Below are 27,659 nucleotides of genomic sequence, written 5' to 3'. Positions count from 1 at the left end.
TTAACTGAATTCGTTTAGTTGATTGAGCTTGTTTTGCTGTAGGATTGTAGACAGTACAGTCTGTGATGTTATATGTGAAGTTCCCATTGATAGAAGAGCTCAAGCCCATGGGAATGGCTTGCATTTGGCAGGGCATCCACTTTCATCAGCTCTGTTGGGGTCATTGCCAAATAAGCCCATGTCCTCCTGCAGAACTCCTCCTCCTATTATGACTCATGAATTGCAGTCACTCCTCTCCTCGATGCTATCAGGCTATTTGTGACCACCATTTGTGTTGTGTTTCTCTGGTGCCCCCTTTTGGTTAACTTTGTCATTTTTCTTGTGCATTTCCCCAGGAATCAGTGTTGATTGAACACACCTGGATTGAACATGCCTTGAGTAATTACACCTGGCCTGAAGCCTATATAGAGTCTTGTCTGGGTCTTTTTGCATTTGGGAAGAACCCTGAGCTGGTTCTATAGTGACCAGAGGCGATTGCCTCTGCCAGCAAGAACGGTTTTGTTTATTTACTATTATTTCATTTTTTGGAGGTAGCCTCTTGTCTTTTTCTTTTTATTAGATTTTTTATTTTGGTGTGCATTTCTGTTGTTTTTTGGGTGTGCTAACTGACCGTAGTTACTATGGTGACGGGTAAGGGAGCTGAACACGCAGCAACCCTGATCCATTTTGAGAAGGTATGGTCAGTCAGTACCCCCAAAGCCAACACCCATTTTTCTTTTTTCTTTTCCTTTCCTTAAACTAATTCCTTAAACCTAAACTAATTAAGAATAAAACCCTTAATTAGTTTAGGTGTTTTGGTGCCTTCAATTTTGTGGGTCAAAGGGCCGGGCCATATGCACATGTCTGTTGGATGCCCTGTTCCACCGCCTAGCTATAGGCTGCAGGGTGGGGGGGGGGGAAGTCCAGTGTAGATGCACCCAGGTGAATGTGCCCTTCTTGGAAGGGGGCTGCAGTGCGGTTGAGGTTGGGAACCAGAGCCTTGATCTTCAGGAGAGAAGCAGACTTCATATGAGGGCCAGATTTATGGCATAAACATGCGCAAGTCCTGTGCACAGCACTCCTCTGCATTAATATGCATTGGGAACTCTGCAAATTATTATTCCATTTATTGGCCTTTTCATTTATCAAACTTTTTGTATAAAAAGTGTTCTGCACATTATCGGAACTGCGGTAATGGGCCCCCTCAGTGGGGAATCCTGTCAAAGTGGTAAATAAAGGAGAGACTGTGAATGCGTTTCTGTGCCTGTTCTCTGAAACCACTTGAGTAATTGTAAGTGCAGCATCCTTTGAATCTGCTATTCTATTTATAGCACAATGTCTTTCTGTGAGTGAATGCTTGTCTGCTCGCATTCAGCCTTCTCAGCTTGAACAGTGAATAGCATACTGGCCTTGCCTGTGAAATGTTTTTCTTTTTTTTTTTAAACGTTTTCACTGTCAGATTCCTCTAGGTGGCGACAAAGTCCCACAGGTCATACAACAGGGTCTGATTCTCATCTCCCAACAAAAGTATAGCTTGTAAATAGTCATTTTAAGGAGCAACATTTGTCTGCCATAAAACTAATTTTGTAGTAATAAAGTTTATTTATGGGAATTGATGTTTCAGTGTTGAGAGTGAGTTTGCCTAAATTCAGCCGCGTATTGTTGCAATACACACACTAACATTCTGACCCATTCAACAGATTTTTGCATTAAAATCTCTATTGAGGAGAGTGTGTGGAGTATAAAATGTTCTCTTGGTGTACTGTAGAATGCTCTGATTGAAGTGTGAGGATTGTTAACTACTATATATGAACACATAAACCTTTGAAGAGTAGTTTTTTCTTATTATTTATGAAGGAATAATGCAATCACAATACTATGGTTACACTTCTTATTCAAGAATTCATTATTGAGAACAGTTACAAACAAAAATTTGATTATTTCTGAAAAGCTTTCATGAAATGGGAAGCTATGTGAACATTTGGTTTGTCCACCATTAGGCAGGCGTTTCTATATTTTTTGCCATACCCTTTATTCCATTCAAATATTAACAAATGTGTGTTCCTAAAGCTCAGCATGCAAATATATTGGCTAATAACAACTAAATCCATCTATTTAATCTAATCTAATTAAATGAATCTGCCTTCTACCCTTTAATGTTGCTACTGTTAGGGCTCTTACATTATGAATTCCTACAGGCTTAAATTATTACAAAATTATGTTTTCTTGAAAGGAGTGTCATAATTGTATTTGCCCTTGATAAATAATGAAAACTATCAATGCTTGTTGGTATCGCTGCAGTTTGTATACTGTAGAGGATTCTGGGAAGAACGTGTGAGAAGAATGCCCATTGTTGTAGAGAGAGTAGGGTTGCAGGAATAGGAAGCTTCAAGTTGAGTTTGTGTTGATAGGGCTCTGGACTGGGCATGTGCTGAAGACACCCATGAAGAGAGGAGCAGCTCGCGGACACGTACGCAGGTCCCAGCAGGACGTGCCGACTCATCTGGGTCAGTGCGCTCCCCGAGCCGCTCTGGCCCCTCCTCCCTCCGGAAACACGCCGACCTTCATCACTGGCGTGCACTCCCCGCGTCGCTGGGACTGTCGATCCAACTGGCGAGTCGGATGCGTCAGCGTTTGGGGTGTGAATTGGGGGTTGTGTAGAAAGCAACATCTGAGATACAGACGTAGGCAACGTCTCTATTTAATCTGGGTTTGAGACTGTAAGTACGTCTCCAATTTGGGTCTGTTTGTCAGGGCTGGACTGAGTGTGGATGATGTTAGTGTAGTTCTTCCCTCTGCCAGCATGTTGCGGAATGGGCGTGGGTGGAGGAAGAGGAGGGGAAAGAGGGGGTGGAGGAAGAGGAGGAGGAGGAGGAGTAGGTCATTGGTCCAACTGTACAAACATCGATGATGAGACGGGGAGGCGTTGTGGAATTTCCACCTCTGGATTCAAAATCTGTCAGGACCCCGTGCTCTGAGGGCTCCAGTGCCAGGTGGAGAGAGAGGGGTCATGCTAGGAACAACAGAGGATTGTGGGAAAACAGCGGGGCCCCGTGGGAAAACATCATCTGCCTGCTCTGTAGTGTAGTGTTGACGACCGTTGGATGTTTGTTTGTCCGTGAGACAGGGGACCGGGCAGAGAATTCTTTCCTTTTCCCCCACTTTTACGAGACCCTCATGTGGGACCGGCTCTAAATGTGGGTTAGCAGAGCTGTTATATCACTGAACCTGCAGTTCACAGTGTTACTGTGTACACCCCTGAGAGCTGAATTCTCTTTCGGGATTTTATTTCTTTCAGTATCTCTCTCCCTTGTGCACTCTTACTCGCACTCTTTCTCTCATGCTCACTCTCTCTCAAATTCAAATTCAAAATGCTTTATTGGCATGAAATACTTTTGTACTTATTGCCAAAGCGTACACACACAAACTGCACTCTCTCTCTCTCTCTTGCTCACTCTCACTCTTGCTCTTTCTTTCTCTTATGCTCTCTCTCTCTCTCTCTCTTTCGCTCTCGCTCTCTCTCTCTCTGTCTCTCTCTTTCTTTCACACACGCACAGCTTTTTGAGAGCCACTAAAAGACGGCTATTTTCGAATGCGAATGAACGGTCTTAGCAGGCGGTTTCCTTTCCCACACCGCGAGGCGGGACAGGTCCGTGACTTGTGTGACTCCCAATCACGCCCAGCTTGCCTCACTTAAAGACCACAGCTGCATTGGTCACACACAGCAGGCTCCCTCCATTAACCAGAACAGGCACCTGCGCACATTCTCTACAGCGTGCAGGAAGTCGGCTCAGACACTAAACAGGCCACTTTGCATGGCTATATCCAGCGTGGTTCTGGGTGGAGACAGTGAACTGAAAGTGCTCGCTGAGTGGGAGGTATGGATTTTGCTGAAGGAGCGCAGCTGCAGTCCATCAACCTAAATGTGGTTCAGTCCGAGCAGGAGACAGAAGAAACCCCAGGTGTTACACTGGGGGAAAAGTGTTTTAGTCTTGTAATGAGGCTAAAATCTTCTTTTTCTCTCTCTGAAGTAGAAAATAGCAGCTTGTTTTAAGTCACTGCTTGCTTGACAAAATGTTCTTTCACCATTGGCAAAGCTTGAAGTTAGACTGAATGAATGAATGAATGAATCTTGAAATTAAATTGCCACACCTGATTGGCCATATTTAGTCTTGTTTTTTAAGCCTAAATGTAAGACTAAAATACTTGTTAAGGTTGACATTTTGTTTTTGCAATGTGTGCACGAAGTGTTCCACTAGGAGACGCTCTTGTCCCTCCCTCTTTTACTGCCTGTTAGGGGCCGTGTCTAGACAAGGGGACAGTATTTGACAGAACAAGCCCTTAAGGGTCAAACAACCTGTTCTGCAACCGCATAGTCTGCCGTTTTGCCCTCAGGCAAATCTGTAGACTGTATTTCTGACAAATTTGAAAATGGAATGGGGGATGGGGGAACGTCCCTGCAGGCGTGGAACTACAGGGTCGATGTGCATGCAGGTTTCCACTGTCACCAATTACACTGGCTAATAACACACTTATGCTGATTTAATTGTAGATTAGATCATAATAAGATGTTTCATGTTGGGATGCAGGAACAGTCTCCAACTGCCATTGGTGAACAAGAAATGTGACAAAAAATATCTATTGATAAATGATTGGGCTAATTAAATAATTAAGAGCCAAAGTTGATATGAAATCGAGAGACAGATATGGCCCTCCTTGTCCATGATTTGTCTAGGACAATGTCAGATGGAGATGGGGCCGTTCTATGTATCAGATCACCCAAGTAACACAAGCCCAGTTGTCACAAATGTAAGTAGAGTTGCATCTGAAATGAAAATTCAACATTTTTAGATCAGGCAACACTTCCCTAGTACAAATAATTCCTACAGAGAAAGTTGATTATCCTAAACTTGGACAACTTTCTAGCCAATTCTCACAAATAAATAGTCAAATCAGACAGAGATTAGTCTGAGAATCCCATCAAAACAGGCTAGATTTGGTGGTTGAATAACAGACACTGCTGTGGCTCCTTTAAACAGATGACTTAACTTCAATTATTCTGGCTCAGATCCAGCTATAGTTTACATAAGATGTCTGATTCATATATCTAGATAAGGGACATGGAAAGCAAGATGAACAAAACTGAAGACCGTTTTAATACAAATCAGTAAAGAAAATGAATGCTATTGGTGGGAAAGGCCAGGGGTAAGTCCACAGTGTCAATGGCCGTGTCTGAACCTGATACTGAGTTCCAATTTCCTGTTTTATCTGGCACTTTGCATTACTATTATGTGCCCTTTAACTGGACTGTCTTTGAGAAACCCTGGCTAGATATAAACATCAAACATAGCTAAGGGTAGCAGGAAATTGCACAGTTGTAATACAGAGACATACGATACGAATACAAAATGGAACTACATCTTCCCTTTTGAGAAGTAGACTGTGATATTGGTAACTCTTTGAATATTTCCATTCTGAAAAAAGAAAAACAAGTGCAAGATTACACCAGTGAGATTTGACTGCATTATCCTGAAAAAAAATTGTAGGTTTCAGCTTAAATTCATATAGAACAAACTTTATGGATTACCAATTCCCAAAAGTGAAAAAATGAAATCAATTTGATCCGTGTGTTGTTTGTTCATTTCAGTTAATTTTGATATTTTAATTGAAAGTCCTTTTGGCATGGGATTACTGATTTTTACTGTCTTTATCTTGCTTTTGAATATGTATGTTACCTCCCCAAGTTGGAGGTAGTGTGTTACTTGTACTCTCATGATTTGCTAAAGAAGGGACTGTAGGAAAACACAGGCACATACCACCCCCACACACACCCACACAATCACACAGATACACATTGTAATGCTTCAACAATATCTTAGTTACACAATATGATAATCTCAGCTATAAATAAAACAATGGAATGCTTGTTTTACAGTTGGGAGTTAAAAAAGATGTGTTCGTTTAACTGTAGCGAAGCAGTGTTACACTTTGACTAGTAAGCCTGAGAAATCATTATATTACAAATAGAGTGTGTCGATTTCCAATGCTGGCAACGTTTATGCAATGGAAGCATTCAACAACAACAACAACAACCAAGTAAATCTGTCATTTTAACAGCATTCATGTTTCAGCATTTCAGTTTACATAAACATTTCAGTTTACATGCCACTTGTGTGTCACAATGGCTGGTGTCTCATCAAGGTTTTGTCCACCATTAGCATTAAGTCATGGCCAAGACAATGGCTACAGTGATGTTGGTGGCTGGTGACTCCTATCAATATCAAATGTTATGAGCATACCAATCAATACCAATTTTGCTGGCAACAATACCTCCTCTTAGTTTTGAAACCATGCCAGGCATTCAAGAAATAGAACACCCAGGGCTGCCGGTTGTTCTGGCCCAGGCCGAAATTATATAATTATATTTTTCCCGGGTCCTCCCACAACGCAGGGACAAAATTATACTATTATATTATTCCTGGGTCCCGGACAATAATATTTACTAGAGACCACTGGGTTCCCCCTCCTCCCCCAGGGTCCGGGACAGCGTACCCAGGTATCCCCCCACACGCCCCCACACCCCGACTTTGACCCTGCAAACATCTGAAATGGCTGAAAAAGCTACATTACATGGAGGCTCCACAGTGATGAAGCCATCAGAGCTGTTTACGGTCAGTGAGATCCTGGGTCTGTTTGCCTTGACACAACGGCACGCTTCTGTGTAAACGCCTCGGGGTGTTTACAGTACCGATGGAAAAGTGGGCGTGTCAGCGCCGCCCCCATCACTTAAAAACGGCTCACTGGATAGGCTGGCTGAATGTGACGGACAGCATAAAACAAAATGAGGTCAGTGTCCAAAAGGCACTTCCTCTCCATTCCTCATCATAGTGCTCACAATGATGACACGTGCTAGTTCTCATGTATTTTGTTGATCCTGCTATATGCTCACTCTGCTTATGAACAAAATATTACTTTTATACTTTTATACTATAATAATCAGGGCTCATGCAATGCAAGTTGTGTCCCAAATCCATTGCGGTTGCACATGTGCACATACATGTGTATGTGTACATGCACACGTACAGGGATTTAACTGTGAATTCCCCATTTGAATCCATAGGGCTGGAGGACAACTGGCCTTTTTGAGCATCCAAAATCGATGGGGTGAAATCAATGGCTGTGTGCGGGACATTTCCCTCAGTTCATGTTAATCTGTGTCACATGAAGTATCGCAGCAGAGTGGACGGGAACACAGTCTGTGAAGAGGGTTCTGCCGACCAACTAAAAATAAAAATAAGAGGACACATACACAAATACTTTTTATCGGAAGGAAGTCGCTCGTTGCAGCAGAAAGACACGGACACAAAGTCATTTAAAAGTCTAGTGGGGTGAAGGAGAAGAGTAAGAGTGAAATGGCTGACTTCACTGAGGAGGACCTGGACAACTATCTACAGAACCAGGTAAAGGATTCTCAATAATCAATACAGCACATTCGTGTGAAACAATAATAGCGTATGTAATGCACAAGGCACAAAGGTGGAGGGTGTGGGAGGAGGTGGGGGCATTTAGATGAACAGTCAAATAGGGGGCATATCTGTTGCTCTGGCACTGTCAATGACTTGCAAAATACATAAGGCCTACAAAGCCTGTTTTATTGTGAGCAACAAATTCCCCTTTTTTTTCCCTCTGGTAAATGGGTAAATGGACTGCATTTATATAGCGCTTTTACCCAAAGCGCTTTACAATTGATGCCTCTCATTCACCTGAACAGTTAGGGGTTAGGTGTCTTGCTCAGGGACACTTCAACACGCCCGGGGCGGGGATCGAACCGGCAACCCTCTGACTGCCAGACAACCGCTCTTACCTCCTGAGCTATGTCGTCCTCCTCTGCTGTTTTAATGCTCACTTCTGCTGCTGGTCTTATCTTCTGAATATCTTCTTTACTGCTTGTATACCTCCAGAGATCATACTGGAATACAGCGATTTGATAATGATATATAGGTATGACAGGGTGATTCCTCTGTTCAAGTCAAGTCAAGTAGAACTTTACTTTTTTCTGTTTTCTCATTACTGTGTAGGCTCAGTGCCGGTGGAGTGTGATTGGTGGATCCATCATCATTATAATATAGTAATATATAATAATCCATTATTAGAGTATGGTTGAAAATGGCCTGTTCTGTGGTTACCCCATGGTATGTTCTGCACAGGTGGATCTCAGACACCGGCAGGTTTTGAAAACAGTAGAGGAAGTGCAGAAGATCATTAAAGATCTGACCACTGAGATCAGCATCAAGGATGGCCGTTTCCAGCCCATCACCAACTCAGGCATACACAGCGACAACGTCAAAGTAGGATGTCTCCTGAATACGCGCCTTCACAAATATTACTTTTCTAAATGTCTCTTCCTTAGCCGTCATGCGCTAGATCACATTGATGCCATAATAATGCCAGTTCGCTAATGCAAAACACAGTAAAATCTATTTATTTGTCTTACCGTCTTCAGGATCAGCCGGCCTTAGTGGCCAAGTTGGCAACCCTACTGAGGGGCAAATGTGCGAATAACCCAGCTATCCAGGTGAGCTTGAGTCAGAGCTGTCAGGTATTGCCTAACCAGCTAGTCTTGTGACCAGGATGTTTTTAGGTTCCAGTGCCCATGTTTGACACTTACTGTACACCTGAGGAATTTTATCAGGTTTGTGTTTTTTTTTTTTTTTAATGCAATGCAACTCGATATAAACATGATGTATAATGTGTGAGGTCTATGGTATAAAATGTAGGCTGGTCAAAACAAGAATAACAATGTCCAGTGTTAATTCAACTCTAACGGAGTAAATGTGAGTCCAACGGGGACACATTTTAATGTGTACCCTAGCTACCAAAGCAAGTACCAAATCTTTTCATTGGCCATCTCCACCAGGTCCTCACGCCGACCTTCATCCTGATCTCCGTGCCCGTCCGGGGGCTGACGGGGTACAAGGAGCGGCGGACGCGGCAGTGGCGCTACTACACGCTGAGCGGCTCGCGGCTGCTCTCGCCGGTCCGCGAGCCCGAGAAGCTGCACCAGTGGCTGGAGCTGGAGAGCTTCCACAACCCCGCCCAGGAGTGGCACGACGGCAGCGTCGCCATGGAGGGCGACATCGTGCCCGCCAAGGTGGTCAACGTCTTCCGAGAGCAGCTGAAGGCGGCCATCAAGGCCTGTGCCTTGGCGAGTGAGTCACGCAACACCCCTACGCCCTCACCAAAACAGCCCAACACCCTCACCACAGCAGCCCTACACCCTCACCAAAACAGCCCTACACCCTCACCACAACAGCCCTACACCCTCACCAAAACAGCCCTATACCCTCACCACAACAGCCCTACACCCTCACCACAGCAGCCCAACACCCTCACCAAAACAGCCCTACACCCTCACCACAGCAGCCCAACACCCTCACAAAAACAGCCCAACACGTTCACCAAAACAGCCCTACACACTCAGAAAACAACTCTACACAGTGACAGCATAAATCACTGCAACTAAAAATTGTTTAGTTCTACAGGAGCACATTTTGAATGAATTTCATGTGGCACATACTGTATTATAGATAACATAAACACGTTATCCACATGTTATGCAATTAGCTGGGTCTGTAAATAATACCTGAACAAAATGTCATGAGAATTTATGTTCAGTTTAAACATGGTTTCTTGCTGTGAATCGCCTGCAACGGTCCATCATGTGGGCAATAAACATGGGCTCTGTAAATCCAGTGGGACTGAGGTATGTGTGATCCCATTTTGAGCCAGAAGAGCTTTCAGGACTTTAATATCCAGCACTAGACAGATGGAGCTCCGAGCGAGCGTTCAGCTGCGGCAGCGGAGGCTGTGTTGACGTTAAGGCTGTGAGGAAAAACAGCACCGTCAGTAGATCCTGACTGAACGCTGCGATTCCTGAATATGGGAGTCACAGCTGCTTCCTAAGAACAGGCAGCAGAACCCCTGCCCAATTATGTCCTGTCCAGCCTGGCCTCTTTGGGTCATTCAGAGTGTGCTGGTGTGGAGGTGCTGCTGGTTGGAAGAACAGCTCTTTAATCAAATACTAGCCACCTGCTCTCTGCAATATTATTTTACGGCGTTTTATACTTTGTAAAAGTCTTGCCAAAAGCATATCATATAAAATGCACAGTCGATTTGTGTAAAAGGGCGTGCTAAATTACTAAATTGTAATAAAGGATATGCAAGTTACACAATACTAGCTGCTGTGAGACTGACGCAGTCCATCAGATTCTCAATGCAACCAGTGCAGCAGTCTCTGAGGAGCCAGATGTCCGGGCGTGAATTTGCAGAGGAAGATGATGAACAGGGGTGTTTGTCCATTCATTTGATTTGAAAGTCCACACAGTTCGGGCCGGGTGTCCCCTGTTAGGTGAACGGCACCTGATTTAAAAGGCAGTCAGAGCACTGGGAAAGCACACGCTGTAGGTGAAGAAGGCCAATCTGGGATTAATTCCACTTGTATGCTGGTTTAATTAGCCCCAACCCATTACTGCCTGCCAGGGGGAAATGGAGCGTGAATGCCGTGCAGACCTATAGCAGCATAATGGAAACGGACCCTGCTGAATAAATGTCTGAGTCAGAAAGCGTATCCAGCCTCTCTTTACTGGTATGTACAGGTTCACTGGGCATGCTCAGTATAGCAAACTGCAGCCCGTCTCGTTTATTTCCCCCCTTTATGGTCTCCGAAAGTACTTCTCACCACAGCGCAGACCTGCCGTGTGCGCTCCTCTGAACAGTGTTAATGAGCTTTGTTAGGCTGCTTAACGCTATACGCAATCCATATATTTGCCGTGCGTGCGGGTCAGAGAGAGGCTAATGCTGGTTTCACTAACACATGGATCCAGCAGATGTTGGTGTCAATTAAACGTCCATACCTCTCTGCTTTACCATTACATAACATGCCAGAACAGACAGCCCACACGCAATCCAATTACATTACATTACTATGTATTTGCTAAGCTAATGTCCTTGTCCAGGTTAATTCACGCGTAGCATAGATAATGTTACGTAAAAAGTGTTCTGTTTATTCAGTTGCATATTTTATTATAGGAATAAATGTACTTTCCTCTGGGATACAACAGCAGTGGCTCACCTGGGATTCAATCCTGTAAAATCTTCCTTGGCCACCAGGCTCAGGAATGACTTGGAAACAATTTATTCAATATACATACAATGGGAAAATGTAAAATGTCTACACGCAAGGTATTTAACATATGATCATATATCAACCTTGCATGGGGCTGTAGACTTCCACATAAACACATTTAGGTGAAGACAGGGCCAAGATATGGAGTTATGCCAAGTACATATTCCCCCATGAATACAGAACAGCTGTGAAAGGAACTAGGGTGGTCAGTGACTTAAGAATAACACAGAGCAGAGTTCTGAGAAGGTCAGGTGACCAATTTCCCATGATACATTTGTAGTGACAAGGGGGGTGCTGTTTCCCTATGCTGAAAGAAATTGTTTTCTCTTATTTCAGCATTTTTTCCCCTTTTTTCTGTGCTAAAATACACATGCATGTCTTTTCATTTGTGTTCTCGATAATACATATATTGTTGAATATTTATTTGTAGGAAATACAGCTTATTTTGAAAGGTCTTGTTTTGGGTTTTTTTTTGTTTGTTTTATGCATGAATATTCTTTATGCTTTATAGTGCTGTGAGTGCTTCACATCAAGATATTTAGAATTAAAGGAGGAATATTGTTTCTACCGTCCAAGGTAAAGTCTGCATACTGGAGACAGGGGGGTCTGTAGTCCGTGTTGCCGTGGAGACATCAGAGGGTCAGATAGAGGTGGAGCTGGTTCCAACAGTGGAGATGATGAACTGCTGGCCCAAAAAAGCTCGCTGGCCCAAACTGCTGAAACGGTGGCCCACTGCGGAGCGAGCGCGCTGCGTCAAGGTGGGCGATAAAGAGATTTCTCCACAGACATTACAACACGCTCAGTCTATTTTTTAATCAGCCTCAGTGATTTTCCACAGATATTACAACATGCTCAGTCTACTGTTTAATCAGCCTCAGTGATTTTCCACAGATATTACAACATGCTCAGTCTACTGTTTGATCAGCCTCAGTGATTTTCCACAGATATTACAACATGCTCAGTCTACTGTTTGATCAGCCTCAGTGATTTTCCACAGATATTACAACATGCTCAGTCTATTGTTTAATCAGCCTCAGCAATTTTCTACAGATATTACAACATGCTCAGTCTATTGCTTAATCATCCTCAGCGATTTTCCTCTGACTTTAAAATATGTTAAGTCTACTGTGCGATCTGCCTCAGAGATTTTCCACAGTCATTACAACATGTTAAGTTTATAACTGTCCAGTGACTGTCCAGTAGCATACAGTCAGCTTTACCACTGAGAAAGAACAGGCCTGACCGTGGCGCGCACTGGTGTCATGTGTGAAACGATTCTATCTCTACGCAGTCTTTTGGATTCAACCTGATGGCCACCTCCAACTATCACTGGTTGCTGTCCTTCTCACGGGCAGAACAGGTGCTGCTGGGAGGCATCGATGAGGACGGGGGATGCCGCAGGAAGTGCTATCGCGTGATTCGTCAACTGAAAGAGGAGGAGTGGTGTCCGGGCCCCAAGCCTGCCATCACTGCTTACCATCTACAGGTCGGGTTCACCTAATGTCATCACAGATTACCCACAAGCCCTCACAACATCCGTTTCACACGGGCTTCTGAGTAGCCCTGTCAGTAAAAGAATGGCCGCCATCGGGGGGGGCTCAACAATTAGTGCTGTAATTGTGCAAGGATGGAGTGGTCTGGGGTGGGGGGGCCCATTGTGAGATTTTCCCATGGGCCCCAAAATCCCTAGTGGCACCTCTGAGTGAAAGTGTTCAGCTCAAGCACCGGCCCGATTCCAGCCAAGATGAAGCATCACAGATAGACACCCCTGCTCTGCTATTGGCTGTCTCCTGTGGCAGGATGCATGTGTATTTGTCCCACTAGTTGGCCAGGGTTCCTCAGATTCTTCACATTCTGTAGCTGCATTGTTTCTTGCACTGAGTGTGAACAAAGACACAATTTGTACTTCCAAAAATCCCCCTACAAAAAAACCCAAATCTTTAGAAAGAAAAAAAGGTTTCACCATTACTATCACTTGCGTTATGAAATAAGTGGCTTCATTAAATGAATCAGTTAACTATTAGTCTGTATTGAATGAGCCAGTTAACTATTAGCCCCCTTGCACATTGAATGTGGTGCAAGCTAAGTCAGACACAACAGAAGTCTCTCTCTCTCTCTCACACACACACACACAGACTCTGCTGTTCTGGACCTGTGAGAAGTACCCCAGCACCAAGCACTGGAGGAACCTGAGGGAGAGCGTACTGCGCCTGGCCAAGAAGCTCCACAAGTGTGTGAGCCAGCGCTACCTCCGCCACTACTTTGTCCGCGGCTACAACCTGCTCAAGTACACCAACACCAACGAGCTGGATGACATGACCAAGAAGATATGTGATTTCCTCAACAACCCAGGCATTTACATCCACTGAGCACCTGATCTCCAGTGTACCCGCCATCAGCACAAACCAGCACATGACATTTACATCCCCCTGACACCCAAACTTCAAACTGGAGAAATGCTACATTCGCTGAGCACTCAGCCTTCTACACTACTGCTGTTTATGCACAGATACATGGCTTCCACTGACCCTCCTCTCTCTGTCTACTCAGGAGATATGTACAGTATAATGACACCATTACCTGCATTCAATAGTCAGCCCCCAACTCTTAACATACTCTCCATTGTCCACAGACATGGATCCAAACCACCAACTCCACAATACCCTGTGAACATTTTTGTGGTGAAAAGTCAGTGAAACATTGTCCAAGTGTTGAGGTGAAAACCAAGCTACATTTACCGTACAGGAGTGCTATCCTTCATCTGTCTGCTTTTAAGAATTTTTCCTTAGTGATGACACATCTAACCTCTGTCTCCCTGTGCTGTAGCTATAATCATCTGTGTGAGGTTGCCTGTCAGGGAAAGGGTTTGCTAATAGCAATCACGCACACAGCTGTTCCATTCCAGCCCTTGTGTTGCAATGCATTTAATTGAAATCTCCTTTAATTAGTGAGATGCTGTCTGAACCCTGTCCCCTATATGTTGATTACATGTTTGTGGGCATGTGGTCGCTTGTGGCTTAAGCTCAGGGTAGTCATGCACACAGCTGTTCTGTAAGAGCCCCCTGCGGTGTGCTGTGACTTATTCTGACCAGCAGCGCTGCTCCTGATTTAACTCGACACGCAGCCGTTACTTCTCTCATCGTACAGAAAAAAGCAAGACCGGAAATCCATGTGCATTTCTCAGTTTACTGGAAGGTTTTGGCCTCTGAAGCGTTCCTTATGAAACACAACACAACTTAATACTGTAAAAAGAAAATGTATATGCTTCATTTTTAGGGATTATAGGAGTTCCAAATACGTTGTGTCAATGTGTGTAGCTGCAAATGACCTTTTATTGAATGTGATAATGTACATCAAATGATAAAATTCATGTTAAACATTGTGCACGGTATCTGACAAATTAAGTAAATAAATGCAGAAAGAAGGATGAACGTAGCAGTGATTGCTCTGTGCATACGTGTGACCTGATATTCATATTTCCCAGAAGTTGAAATTACACATGTAATGATTGTTATCCATGTGTGTGTGTGTGTGTGTGTGTGTGTGTGTGTGTGCGCGAGAGAGAGAGAGAAAAAGAGAGACTCAAGACGGTTTCAAGTCTTTCTCAATGAGGGTACTTATAACGCAGCTGACGTGGAGTTTGCAGCTCAGTTTGCTTCTGTCCTCAGTGCAAACTGACTGAATTCCTCACACCGCAGCTGTGAATGTAGGAGGCTTTGAAACGAGAACTTAGATCAGTTGAATACAAAGGTGTCATTTATCATGAGAGAAACCAAGGACACTGCTGCCTCGGCCTGAATCCAAAGGCCATACCAGTGTTTGGGAAAGGGCACTTCAGTACAGTGCAGCCAGTCAGTAAAATGCATACCAGCTTAATATTATTTTTTCTTTTTTTCTTTTGCAGATGAAGATTAAGTTGCCTGATATCTTTTTTGCAGTGTAATGTGTCAGTTGCAATATTTGCATTTTCTTATGTTTTGTGATAGGGTTTACTATATAGCGTAGCTTATTAATATTTATTTGTTTTATCCATATCATTTTCCTACAATTTCACAGCTAAAAAGAGATCTTCTGGGCGCTCTGCCACTTTCCGAATGGCTGACCTCGGGGTCATCATGAGACTGTCTGGTCCCAAACTCCGCTTTAGATCTTTTGGTTACATTTTTTATTTATTTATTGCATCTGGATCACGATGGTACACATCTGAGGCCAATCCCATAAAATTCACTGTACATCATGCTAAAAACTCAGGTGTGGACAAGAACATGAATGACTTTGCTCATTCGGCTGCAGTCGGCCCTTCCATCCCGGCCTTGTTTTGAAATAAAAGCACATCTGCTGCTCAGCGTGACGGCCCTGAGCCCAGCAGGGGGCAGCGGTGAGCAGGAGGGAGAGGAATGTAAACTGGTCCCGAAACGGAGCCCTGCCGGGGGGAGGTCTCGGCACCGCAGCCGCGGGGTGACCTGGCCGAAGCGTTGCCGCAACGTTGCGGAAACGTTACACTTCAGCTGCGTTTCAGCTGAAGTCACACACCCCAATCCAGGCCGCAGAATGTCTGGTCGCTCTGTGGGAAATTGAACGTTGGGGTGCGGGGGGGGGGGGGGGGTGTTTTCTTATTTATATGATATTATTTATGTACTTTGCCAACATTCTCTTCCTGCATAAGCAGTTTTGCGTCCCACTGATAAACAGCTTTTCATGGCCCAGAACGTGACTTAAATACGCACATCATTAATTAAATTTCAGTTGAGGTGGTACGTGAGCCTTTAATTCCTGTAACTCAGACGTTCGAGCAGTTGACTGGCCATCAGTGTTGCTGGCGATGGGAAAACTTTAATCAGAAGCCATGAGAAAAGGAGCCACTAGATGCTGCTGTCATACCATAAAGCCTTACCATTAACAAACCGCTGCGTGGCTGAAATTGACAGTGACACTATAATCCAGCAATATGGTCACCCATTCACACTGCTTTACTCGCACTATAATCCAGCAGTACTGCACTCCAGAAATACTGTTGTTTAAACACTCCCCTACGGTTCTATTTTGAAATCCAGACCCACATAAATTTTCATAAAAGTTTATCCAGTCCTACAATAATCCAACGATTGTAAAATATAGACATTGCTAACCAGATACACTGTGACCCAGTCATATCATAGTATGTCTATCCCACAATTCCTTTTCACTGTTTTACGGCTTTTGTGCCACACTGTGATTCTGTCACACTGTAATCCATTCCCTGTGCAAACTTGCTCAAATGAGCAGTCATTAAAGCAACAGTTTCAGTCCCTTTTCAGTGAAGGAAGCGTCTCAGGAAAGGCTTTTTGGTGAAATCTGATGAGAATCTCAAGCATGTCCTCAGGTAACAAGGGTCATCGCTGGATGAAACCGCAGGCAGAAACAGACAATGGTGATTATTATGTCTGCCAGCCCTGTTCTGTTCCTTTGCAGCTTTCATAATAATTTTAATGACTGAGGGGCGTCATTCTCACGCCGCCTGCCCTCTCAAAATGAGGGCTGTGCAAATGAGAGGGTTGCTGCACTTCTGGTTATGGAATGTGGTTACAGTGAATCACAGATGAGAAAAGTGCGTGTGTGTGTGTGTGTGTGAGAGAGAGAGAGAGAGAGAGAGAGAAAGAGAGAAAAAGAGAGGTGGGGGAGGGGTTTCAAATTCCACATTTCCAAGCAAACTAAACTATTCCTAGCAGAGAAAGCTAGATGGTTTTAAGGTTGAAACCGATAAGCTGTTTGGTCAATGGCGATGTTACAAAAGAGGTATCTATTTCTCAATGTCCACCCCCCTTGATTCCTTTGTGTGAAGGTGTTAAGTGGGGGTAGTGGGATAAGGGTGCAGGTTTACACAAGGGTGTGAATTTCTTTGTGTGTAAGAGGGCAGGGTGGGGAACATGAGCATATGCAAATGAGTAACTGCAATTAATTATGCAAGTAATTTTATTTAGGAATATTACATTACATTACATTACATTATAGGCATTTAGCAGACGCTCTTATCCAGAGCGACTTACACAACTTTTTACATAGCACTTTACATTGTATCCATTTATACAGCTGGATATATACTGAAGCAACGCAGGTTAAGTACCTTGCTCAAGGGTACAACGGCAGTGTTCTTACCCGGGATTCGAACCTGCGACCTTTCGGTTACGAGCGCAGTTCCTTACCCACTGTGCCACACTCCGTCCCTATTTTTAAATGTAGGCTTAGTCACTACAAACTGTTACAGCTGTGGTAAGTATATATTTTCAGTGGCCGCCAAAATGATTCACACACCTGTTACAATTTCTCAGAGGTAAATATTTTGTACAACGTAGTATTTCCCTCTCAAAACATACATGTATGATATTATAGAGTATTTGTTGTTTGTCTTTACTGAAGGTGGGAAACATTTTTGGAGGGTGCTGTTGATTTGAGGAACTAGGGCAAAAAAAAATAGTTTGACAAACAGAGGAGGATTTTTCAACACCTGCTCATTGGCAGGAAAAACATTTGCACTGTGCTGTTGGGCTGGAAGAAGAGGCAGCTGCCCTCCATTTGTTTGTTGAAAAGTGCAGTGTGCTCATTGACGAGAGGCACTGGTCACAGTGCTTGAGGAACAGGCATTGCTTGTTTCTATCTCTCCAACAGGCGAGAGGTGTAACAGAACACCTCTATTGACTGTGATGGCTTCAAAATGTAAACCAAAACGAATAACAAATGCTCCATTGAGAGACACAACAAGCATCTTGACCAATGCGTCGTGCCATATTATTGAGGGCAAAGATAAGATATAATAAATAAGAGCACTGTGTTTGTGTTCTGAAACTATGAAATATCTAAGATAAGTTTAATAGATGTATATCAAAATAGCCAAAATGCAGATTCATAATAATTAATGTAACATGAATACAGGAAATGAGCCCTGAGCAGATGTCATTATAGGCACTGTATGCTAATAGCTGTGACTATATACAAGTTTGGGTATTTTATTTCATTTTTTTAATGGATCCAGAAAGTTTGAAAACCCCTGGTGTAGTTCAGTGCTACCCAACAGGGGAAAATGGGTAGAATTTGTTGATCTGAATTGTTGATTTGTTTAGTTGCTGGTGGAGATAAGCCATTCTACAGCACAAATACTGTTTGTGTGCTCCCAGCTCAGACATGTGTCTGCAGATTAATGTGCTCAATGTATCAGGATTAGTTTACAGAGAGGCTAATCCCATCGAGCAAATGCCCTGTCATAAGGCCTTCTTGGAAGATTGTTGTGAGACTTTAACGGTTATTTACCGGAATGTGTCATTATGTCTGGCTCTGCTTAGTTTTAGTGGCCCAAATAAACTTAAATATACACACAAAACATCTTCTATTGGCTGGCTTTGACTTCTAAAAACCACACTGAAGGTCTGTTAGGGCCCAGTAGTTCTTGTTTATTATTATCCGATTTTTTCTCTCTATATGTAATTTTCATTAGCTAGGCTGCACAAGGTCATTTAGGCTGATGCTGTGCACTTTACTGTAAGTCAAATTCACAAGGTTAAATTTCACTGTTTTTGTTTTTCTTTTTGTAGAATCCATGATTTTCTAAATTTCTTACAGAAATATCTATCACATAATGGAATAGTCACAGTCAGTGATTCATGGCAAAGTCTGTTTATGTCAGCTGGAGAAAGATTGGTATGACAGACATGGATTCAGACAAGGGAATGGTATCTAATGAGGGAGGGATGTTTTAAAACTCCTCTACATGACATTCCTACCCTAAACATTCTCACGCAGCCTGAACCACAATACTATCATTACCCCCCCCACCCCCCTGCCCGCTCGACTCATGTTTGCAGGGCCTACTCTGCCATCACAAAGTCCACGCTGAAATTCAAGTTCATAAAGCACAGTGTTTAAAATCACGTCCTTACTTAACCGTGAAAGACGGTGTCCCGTCCGGCCCTCGTTGTGTCCGAATAAGATCGCTCTCACATGGATGAGAAGCGTATTTGTTTTGCAGCCTGTGGACTCTCTGGTATGTGTTGCCATGGAAATGCCCTTGGGTCAAGATCAAGGTGGACATGGCGTCGACAGCAGAGCCCGCAAACAAGGCTGCCTAATAAAGGGCCGAGAGGCCTGCCAGTTTCATCAAAACTCCTTCGAGCTGGGCCCCATGAGGAAAGGGAGGAGAAATGAAAAAGGAGACGGTGATGGACACTGATTCACCCAGAGAGAGAAAGAGAGGGAGAGGGAGAGTGAGACGAGGAGAGAGAGAGAGAGAGAGAGAGAGAGAGAGAGAGAGAGAGAGAAGGAGAGACTGGGAGAGAGAGATTTGTTTGTAGTCATTAGTATTATTCTGTGTTAGATATATGTTTTCTTTAATACTGTATGCTTTGGCAACACAAAATGTAGTGTTCTGTCATGCCGGTAAAGCAAATTGAATTGAGAGAGAGAGAGAGAGAGAGAGAGAGAGAGAGAATCCACAGAACTCTCTTCCATAAAGAGAGAACAGTGCCAGTGCAGTTCCCAGGGGGCCAAAATGCATGCATTATTCATAGCTGTACCAGGCCTACCGCTTGGCACCACAACAATAAACGACTAATGGAAGCACAATCAGCCGCTCCCCTAAAGACATTCTGACACATCTTATGGAGAAGATGGAGATGAGGTGGTGGGTCAGTCTTCAAGCTCGCGTGGACGTTACCTTTAGCACAAATGTAAAAGAAATAAGCAATAGGAGAAAGACAACAGAATGTACATTGTGTACATGATACACATAGGTGTTTTTGTGCACAACACACAAAGAATTGATTACACAGCTTGTGCTTTATTTACAACACTAAGGGCTTGACAAAATAAATTCAAATAGCGGTGCCATTGCACATTGTAATGACCGCACCCTTCAAATCATGGCTAGCCTTAAACGGTATTGTAGCATATGCGAGTGCTTAGCAGGCGGAAACGTGCTAACCGCTAGGCATGTCAGTGGGGGGCGTTACTGTGGATTTAAAGTGTTTGCTTTAGCTTATGAGAATATTGTTTGGATTTTGTTACAGGGAGCACTGGTATTATTGAAGAAGCAAACAAAACAAAATGTTGTTATTGAAGCGACAATTCAGCCCATTTCAACCACTGGCCGCAGGGAAATCATGATCCTCAAAATAATATTTGGCACAGGAACCTCTGGCAAGTTTTACTGGCACAATTTATTACCATACTTCTCCTTTTCCCTCCTTCCTTCTCTCTCTCTCTCTCTTCCTTTCTCCTCTGAACTCTCTCTATTGTATTTCTCTCTATTTTTATTTGCTCATCTCTCATTGAGCGCAGTTAATCTTTCTGTTCGGACAGCTCATTCGCGAGGGTTTTGAATTAAATTAGTGTTCGAGAGACTTCGGGGAAACCAGATGAGTATACTCATTCATTCTAATTTTCTGTGAACCACAAATTGTTAGCTGGGCTCCGCACACACTATAGACAATAAAGACGAGCCATAAAGAATGTCAACATCCCTCATTAAAAAAAAAACATCCAGGCAGATATATTATTGCAGAATAGCAATAGTAGTCAAATGAGAATGTTGTGGATAAAAAGGATAACAGAGTCATCAGGTGAAACAGAGAATCCTTACCCTGCTAATGCCGAATCAGTTCCCCAGGAACACCGGGGCCCCTGGCCCCCTGCTCAGGAATGCAATGTCAAAACTGATATCAATAATGAACAACTGCTTGTTCAGCTGTTGGGACCAAAAATATAAATCTGAGAGACAGAATGCGGTCCGCTAGGGGTTTCATTTTTAATCGTTTCGATTCAGGAAATATTAAACCCTCAAAGTTATGTGCCAATATTTAAGAAAATAACCTCCTCCTGAATGACCAGTGCATGTGCATTATTTAAAATGTCAATTCTATCCCTTTATGAGCTGTGGAAAAGCTTGATGCTGTAAGTTTTTCCCAACATCATTTCCTCCCCCCGGTTAACAGGTTTAATCTCAGTTCTTTTATTGTAAGAATGTGATAACATATTGCTTCAAGGCTGCAGAAATACAGAAATAGAAATGTCTCGGGAGGACATTCAAATTCAGTAGTGTGGGCTCTATGTTTTACATAAGAAATATTATTTTTCTCAAGTCGCTAATGCACACCAACAAACGCACACGCACAGATGCATGCGCACACAGATGTGAAAGTTAACGCACGCACACACACATGTGCACACACATGCACACACAGAAAAAAAAGAGCGGGCCATTTTTAGAATTCCTGGCGTCTTTCTGTCAGAACACACAGGCATTTCCCAAAGAGAACCTGACAAAGTCATGGGCAAATATAAAGGTGTTACTCATGCAATGTTAAAGGGGCTGGCAGGAAGTTGCTTCGTGGCTTCTGCTGATTTCATTCATGGGTAAACCCTCCGGGTAAAAATAGCACAAATGCCTCTCATTGGACACGTCAACAGAAGGGCAGGACTACCTAAAGCACACACGCGTACCGCACATTCCATTATTTATCTGCATTACAGGAGCACTGACATGTGCTTCATTTGCACTGGAGCATGCAAGGTAAAATACCACATGTGCAAACCCGCTCCCCCGCCCTGATATTCCAAACCATCAAGCTGCTTCCCTCAGTGACTGGCCTGTGAGGCAGGTGTTCCTGACCTGGTATGAACAGGTTAAGTCCTCTCTGTGGGTCTCCTTGCCTCAGCTCCCATAACAGGAAGGCTAATGCGGGCATCTCTTCATTTAATTGAAGGATTTTCTGAGCTTTGCTGAAGATTACTGAACATCTGGACCCAAGCAGCAAGCACAGGATATAGCAATGCCCCAGTGTGTCCCCGAGCCACTGTCCATTTCAGATGATTCTTTCTGGTACTGGAAGGGCCACTGATGGAGATTCATGAAGAATGTGGTGTTTCCACACCTTTTCAAAGTTATATATATATAGACTTATTGGCTCTTAGTAGATGAATATTCTGGTATAATTTTTTTGCAAATATTGTTTGTATAAATGGCAAGTGTGCATGATGCAGGTGTAAATAAAGTACAACTACGTGTGGAGCAGGTTTCCTTCTGGCTGCTACTTTTCACTGAATGATTTTCCTTCCATTATTCAGTTTGCTTTTCTGCCCGCTGTCATATTCTCTCCTCCGAAGACGGAACAATGAGATTTCTTACATTATCATCTTTTATCAATATGTTTGTGATTCAATTTAAAAGACATTTCCAGCTTCGAGCCCCGTGAATTCCTAGCTTTAATCTTTAAAGCGGGGTCTGCGGCACGTGGCTGAGGTTGCCTAGCAACAGCGAGCGCTGGGGGGAGGGGGCAGCTGGAACTGGCACTCCAGTGGTTTGCGGCTCCGCGCCTCACGCCGAATGTAGCGATGTCAGGCGCCAGCCTCACCTCCGCACACGCAGCTCCCTGAGTGAAGTGGCCTGGGAGTAATCAGTCCTCATTTAGTCACTGTGACTATACATGCAGTTACATGAGCACACACACACACACACACACACGCACACACATCACTGGAGGACTCCAGTCTCAATGTATGACCCACAATGCACCCTGCTACACCATGCAGTGCATGACATCATCATCTGCTCCTTCATACAATCTGTCATACTCCCTGAACATTCAGACAATGCAAACGCATGCCATTGCTTCCGGTGTACTCGCTCCAAGGGCCGCATGATACGGACCGTAAATATGCTGCAAAGTTATGAATAAAACATGTCATTCCCTCAGTTTTGTTTAAAGTTTGATTTTTAAAAAATGAATTTTGAAAATATGCCGGACCTTGATAAATTTTAATAAAAATGAGATGAATGAAACCACAGCCTGCAGCTCTTGTATGGTTGTTATAGATTTGTATTCATAAGTTACTTCAGAAACTAATCCTTTTTCTCAGCGTGTGCCCTTTTCTAGGGCAACCCGCTAGGCTGCCATTTGACACAATTACCATTCATATCGACGGCTGGATATTTATGGAGGGCGCTGAGGTAGGGAGCTACATTAAAGAATATAATATGTGTTTCCTGCTGGGAGCTCAATCCTCAGACCCAGCCCCGGTGACAAAACGACTGTTACACTCTGCTGGTTTGGAATAAGATTTGAATTGTGTTTCAACTGAATGTATCTGTTTATCCATTTTGCATGAGAATGGATTAGAATTGAACTGCGACTGAATGTGTGGAAGAGACCACAGCTGTGGACAGTATATCTGGACAAACTGGGGTCTTACGTTTTCAGAGCAGAATGTCTGATTACTCTCAGTTCTCACGTACATTGGTCTCAAAGTGTGTAGATATGCATGTTTTGTGCCCTACATCTCCAAAATGGCTGTATGTTTTTAATGTGAATATTTTCTCAGGCTTGCCCATTCATCTCATATTTTCTAATTTATGAGGGCATCCTGCTTGTCTCTGCAGGAGAACAAAATCTAACCGTCAAAAGCAACTTTGGTCTTTCTAATGCAGCTTTCATCCCGATGCTTGTATTGCTCATAGCATTGAATGATCAGTGGCCAGAGCTGGCAAGATGTGCAAATTTATTCTGTCGCTTCAAAAAGCGCAGACATAACAAATGAACAGTCTGCCTTTGATGACCGTTGTAGTTCTTTCTGCTTAAAAACTCAAAGAATGAGAGCTGCCAGGTGGATGCTGGGTGGCCGAATCTGTTAAGTCACTGTTTTAATTCACAGATGTGCCCAGTGGTTGGGAATCAAATCTGACCTGTGTCAGCATCAGCTGTGGAAGGCAACCCAGTGAGGGAGAGGTGTGTGGGAGAGGTTCAGTGTGGGAGAGGTTCCAGTCAGCAGGATGTCTGTGTCTCATTGCATGCTAATAATCCCCCATGGTTAATCAGGGCCCCATGGTGTCAGGATGGGACCTATGGTGTCAATCAGGAGCCCATCATTTCAATCAGGGAGTCATGCTGTCAATCATGGGGCCTACAGTGTGCCTGCACAAGATACACATAATGTATCTCCTCCTTAGACTAAATCAATGGTAAATGGTAAATGGACTGCATTTATATAGCGCTTTTCATCCAAAGCACTTTACAATTGATGCCTCTCATTCACCCATTCATACACACACACACACACTCACACACCAACGGTGAAAGGCTGCCATGCAAGGTACCAATCAGCTCGTTGGGAGCAATTAGGGGTTAGGTGTCTTGCTCAGGGACACTTCGACACGCCCCAGAGCGGGGCGTGCTGCAGAGAGAAAAGAAGCTTGACATCGCATCTGCTCTCCTCAATTCCCTGCATGAGCAGGGTTCCAGCAAAAAGCAGGAACCCTCACGTAAATTGGGCATTCCAAATTTCATGAAACCAAAAAAAATAAATAAATACTCAAGACAGAATGGTTCATGAATTCAGATGGATTGGCCATTATGAAGCATGGCCTTCAAAATGTGTGATGTGTGACACAATAGGCAACAGTCATTTGTATAAAATAAAATGGGGCTGTAATGGCATCATATCAGATGAGTCAGCTTTGTCTCCAGTCCAGGCAGCCTGGCTCCACAGAGGAAAAGATGGAACACCATCCAACATAATTCAAATAAATATTTTTACATGCACATTTTAAATATTATTCATTCATCCTGCTTTTTCTTCTTTCAGATGTTCATTGTGTGATATCACGCATTCAATAAATATTTATCCCGGTGCAAACATCTGTTGCCTTGAGATGTGCTTTTGGCCGTGTCTAAAAGTCACCGGCCGTTATGTTTGAAAGCCTTGCACCTTGCATGCGATCTCCAAGTACCCTTCTGCTACCGCAGCGCATGCGAGGCGGAACACAAATGGTACCGGATTAAGCTAGCATCTGGATGTGAGCGGTTTAGACCAGACCGCTGCTTAGCAATATGGTACGTGACTGCAGTACTGTATGCATGGCCGTACATGTGACCCACCTCACTGAGCTCAGCTGTGTGGTGGACCGGCTGGATTTGCAACCTAGTGTTCCGTGGGGGTTGGGTGAGTGGGCTGGCTGTGATCGCTGTACAGTACAGTACACCAGTACAGGATGTAGCTGGAAGGAACCTGGGGGGAAGCTGGTTTCCATCCAGTGTTGTAATGATGGTCGACATGCTTTGTATTCAGAGAAAACATGTTTTAACATCATCCCTGAAGGCTTAGGGCCATCACTGCATGTGTACGAAGATGGAGCGTATTCATTGTGCAGTGTTTGGGGAAAAACGGCAAAATGTGGAGTGAATGTATTTCTTTTATTTGTAGATCTATTCGCCTGTTTGTCTACCAACAGTGCTGGGAGTGGCCACATCCCTGGGCACCTGGAGGGAGAGCCGTGACATCACTCACTTGCCACCAGCCCCGTCCCTCCAACACAAACAAGTCCATTTCCCACAAGGCAACCCCCGCCACAAGAAAAACATTTCTCTTCCATTGCGCACTGAACAGATAACAATCAAGCATAGTGTAAAAACCTGTCTGTATTCACTGTGGTTGCATAAAAGCTTCATGAATTTAAAAAAAATAAATAAATAAATTATTATGGTCTTGTGCGTACAATTTAAAATGTAATGTTGTAATTGTACCATTTCATGGGAACACATAACTTCTTTTCATTCATTCAGCTGAACAAGGAAAATTGTGAGTTTCTCATGGTGCTGACTGAAGAGCGAAAGCCTGTGGAATTGACTGTCACTTCTCTTGTTTCCTTTGACACTGTCAGAACAGGTCAGCTCCACCATTCTCATGTATTTGTGCATCCAGTGTTTGAGCGCAGATTGGGATGGCAGTCTGGCAGAAAGCCAAACACAGGGGGCAGGAAAATTTAGCAACAGTGTGTGCACACGGCTCTTTGACAAATTCAAACCGGTTCATTCACGAATTCAGTAACACCCACCATAACTGTATATCACCATACATCAAATATACTCACCTGAATGCACTTTCAGACAGCTCTACGATTTGCATCGCTGCTCTCTGAAGCACTCAGTTCCTTTATGAATTAAAGCACATCAATTCAGTAGTTTCTCATGGAAATTAAAAATAATGACACTCTGCCTGTGAATCCATGAGAATGTTTCCAGTAAAATTAATTCCCAGAAAAACCTGTTTCTGACAGGTGTGCATGACTTGAGTATGGATATTTCTCTGGATCTCACAGTGACAGGGATTAGTGATTCAGTGTAGAGCATTTAAATACCCTTTTTATGGACATGTCATTAATTATCTTCTGTTTCTTTACTGAAATATTATAATAATTATATTATAATCAGAGTTTAAACTAATTAAACACATTTTACAAGGAGGTCTGAATATGACGTACAGTAAATGCTTCATAAATCACGCATAAGCAAATGTGATGCTTCATAAAGGGTAACATAACTTCTTGTGCAATGTTATGTCAAATGTGACATAACCAACAATGTCACCTGACTTATGGCTAAACATTATAAAGGGTGACATAAAGCATGCTTATGCTGGATGCCAGGCTAACTGCAGCATAACTCATGTTGCCACTTGATATCATTTTTATCATGCTAGCTAATACAAGCATATCATGTTACATAAGAAGTTGTTATTTCACTCTTTATGAAGCATGACATTTGCTTATCCATGATCTATGCAGCCATTATGTCATGTTTATGAAGGCATTATTTATGCTGTATAAGGCCTTTATGAGATACACTTAGTTTAAAGTGTGACCCTTATTTGAAACATCCAAATGGAGAATGTGTCAGTAAAGGCCTTTGCACACATATCCTGAAAGCATAGCATTGCCGTCTATCTGCTCTGTATTATAAAATCATTCGGTAAATATTTCATGGCGTGCTAGTTGAGTTTAAGTGCCTATTCCTGAGCTGCTGCACAGTTTTTGGTTGGCCACAGGTCCTGGCTGTGCCGCCCGGTCAGGGGCAGGGCGAACAGGGCTTCTTTGTGTCGAATGCCAGGCCTCAACGGTCCCTCTGGGACAAGGCAACGAAAAGAAACTGCCTCCCTCTGCCTTTCTTTTCACTCTCTCTCTCTCTTCCTTTCTCCCTTTACTACCCCCTCACTCCCTCTCTCTCTCTCTCTCTCTCTCTCTCTCTCTCTCTTTCTTTCTTCTCTCCTTCCCCTCTCTTCCTTTATTTTCACAGCTCTCTAGCATTCTGCGTCTCATTCTCCTGCTCACTTGCTCTATCGTTCCTTTCATTCACATTCTGCCATTTTCTCTGTGTAAGTCACCCTCTCTCTTTCTCCCACCGTCGCTGCTTTTTGTCCCTGGGAACTGAGCTACGTTCCCTAACAGGCTGTGACAGTGCGGTCCCAGTTAGGTGTGTGGACAATGTGTTTTGCCAGAGCAAGAGGAATAAATATGAATAAACCAGTCAAATCCATTAACCCTGCCAACAGTTTTGTGAACACATACCGAATACAGTTAAGTATTGTACAGTGTACGGTACATTAGCTTTGGGCCACCTGCTGAAATCTTTTTTCTTTTTTGGGCAGGTGGGGGCGGGGAGGTTATACGAGGCGGTGCAACACACCAAGGAGGCTGTCT

The 27,659-nt window shown here is 43.5% G+C and overlaps 1 protein-coding gene across 1 annotated transcript; it reads left to right on the top strand.

Moving 5' to 3' along the window:
• The first annotated feature begins 7,027 nt into the window (after nt 1–7,027).
• On the top strand, nt 7,028–14,488 carry mab21l3 (mab-21-like 3). Its single transcript, XM_035394640.1, has 6 exons — nt 7,028–7,439; nt 8,187–8,327; nt 8,897–9,188; nt 11,741–11,922; nt 12,456–12,650; nt 13,300–14,488. The coding sequence occupies exons 1-6, from the start codon at nt 7,392–7,394 to the stop codon at nt 13,531–13,533; spliced, it is 1,092 nt and encodes a 363-aa protein (XP_035250531.1). The 5' UTR covers nt 7,028–7,391; the 3' UTR covers nt 13,534–14,488.
• The last annotated feature ends 13,171 nt before the right edge of the window (nt 14,489–27,659 follow it).

The sequence above is a fragment of the Anguilla anguilla genome, chromosome 15 (assembly GCF_013347855.1).
Source record: "Anguilla anguilla isolate fAngAng1 chromosome 15, fAngAng1.pri, whole genome shotgun sequence".
NCBI lineage: Eukaryota > Metazoa > Chordata > Actinopteri > Anguilliformes > Anguillidae > Anguilla > Anguilla anguilla.
This window is presented reverse-complemented; position numbering and strand designations above follow the sequence as displayed.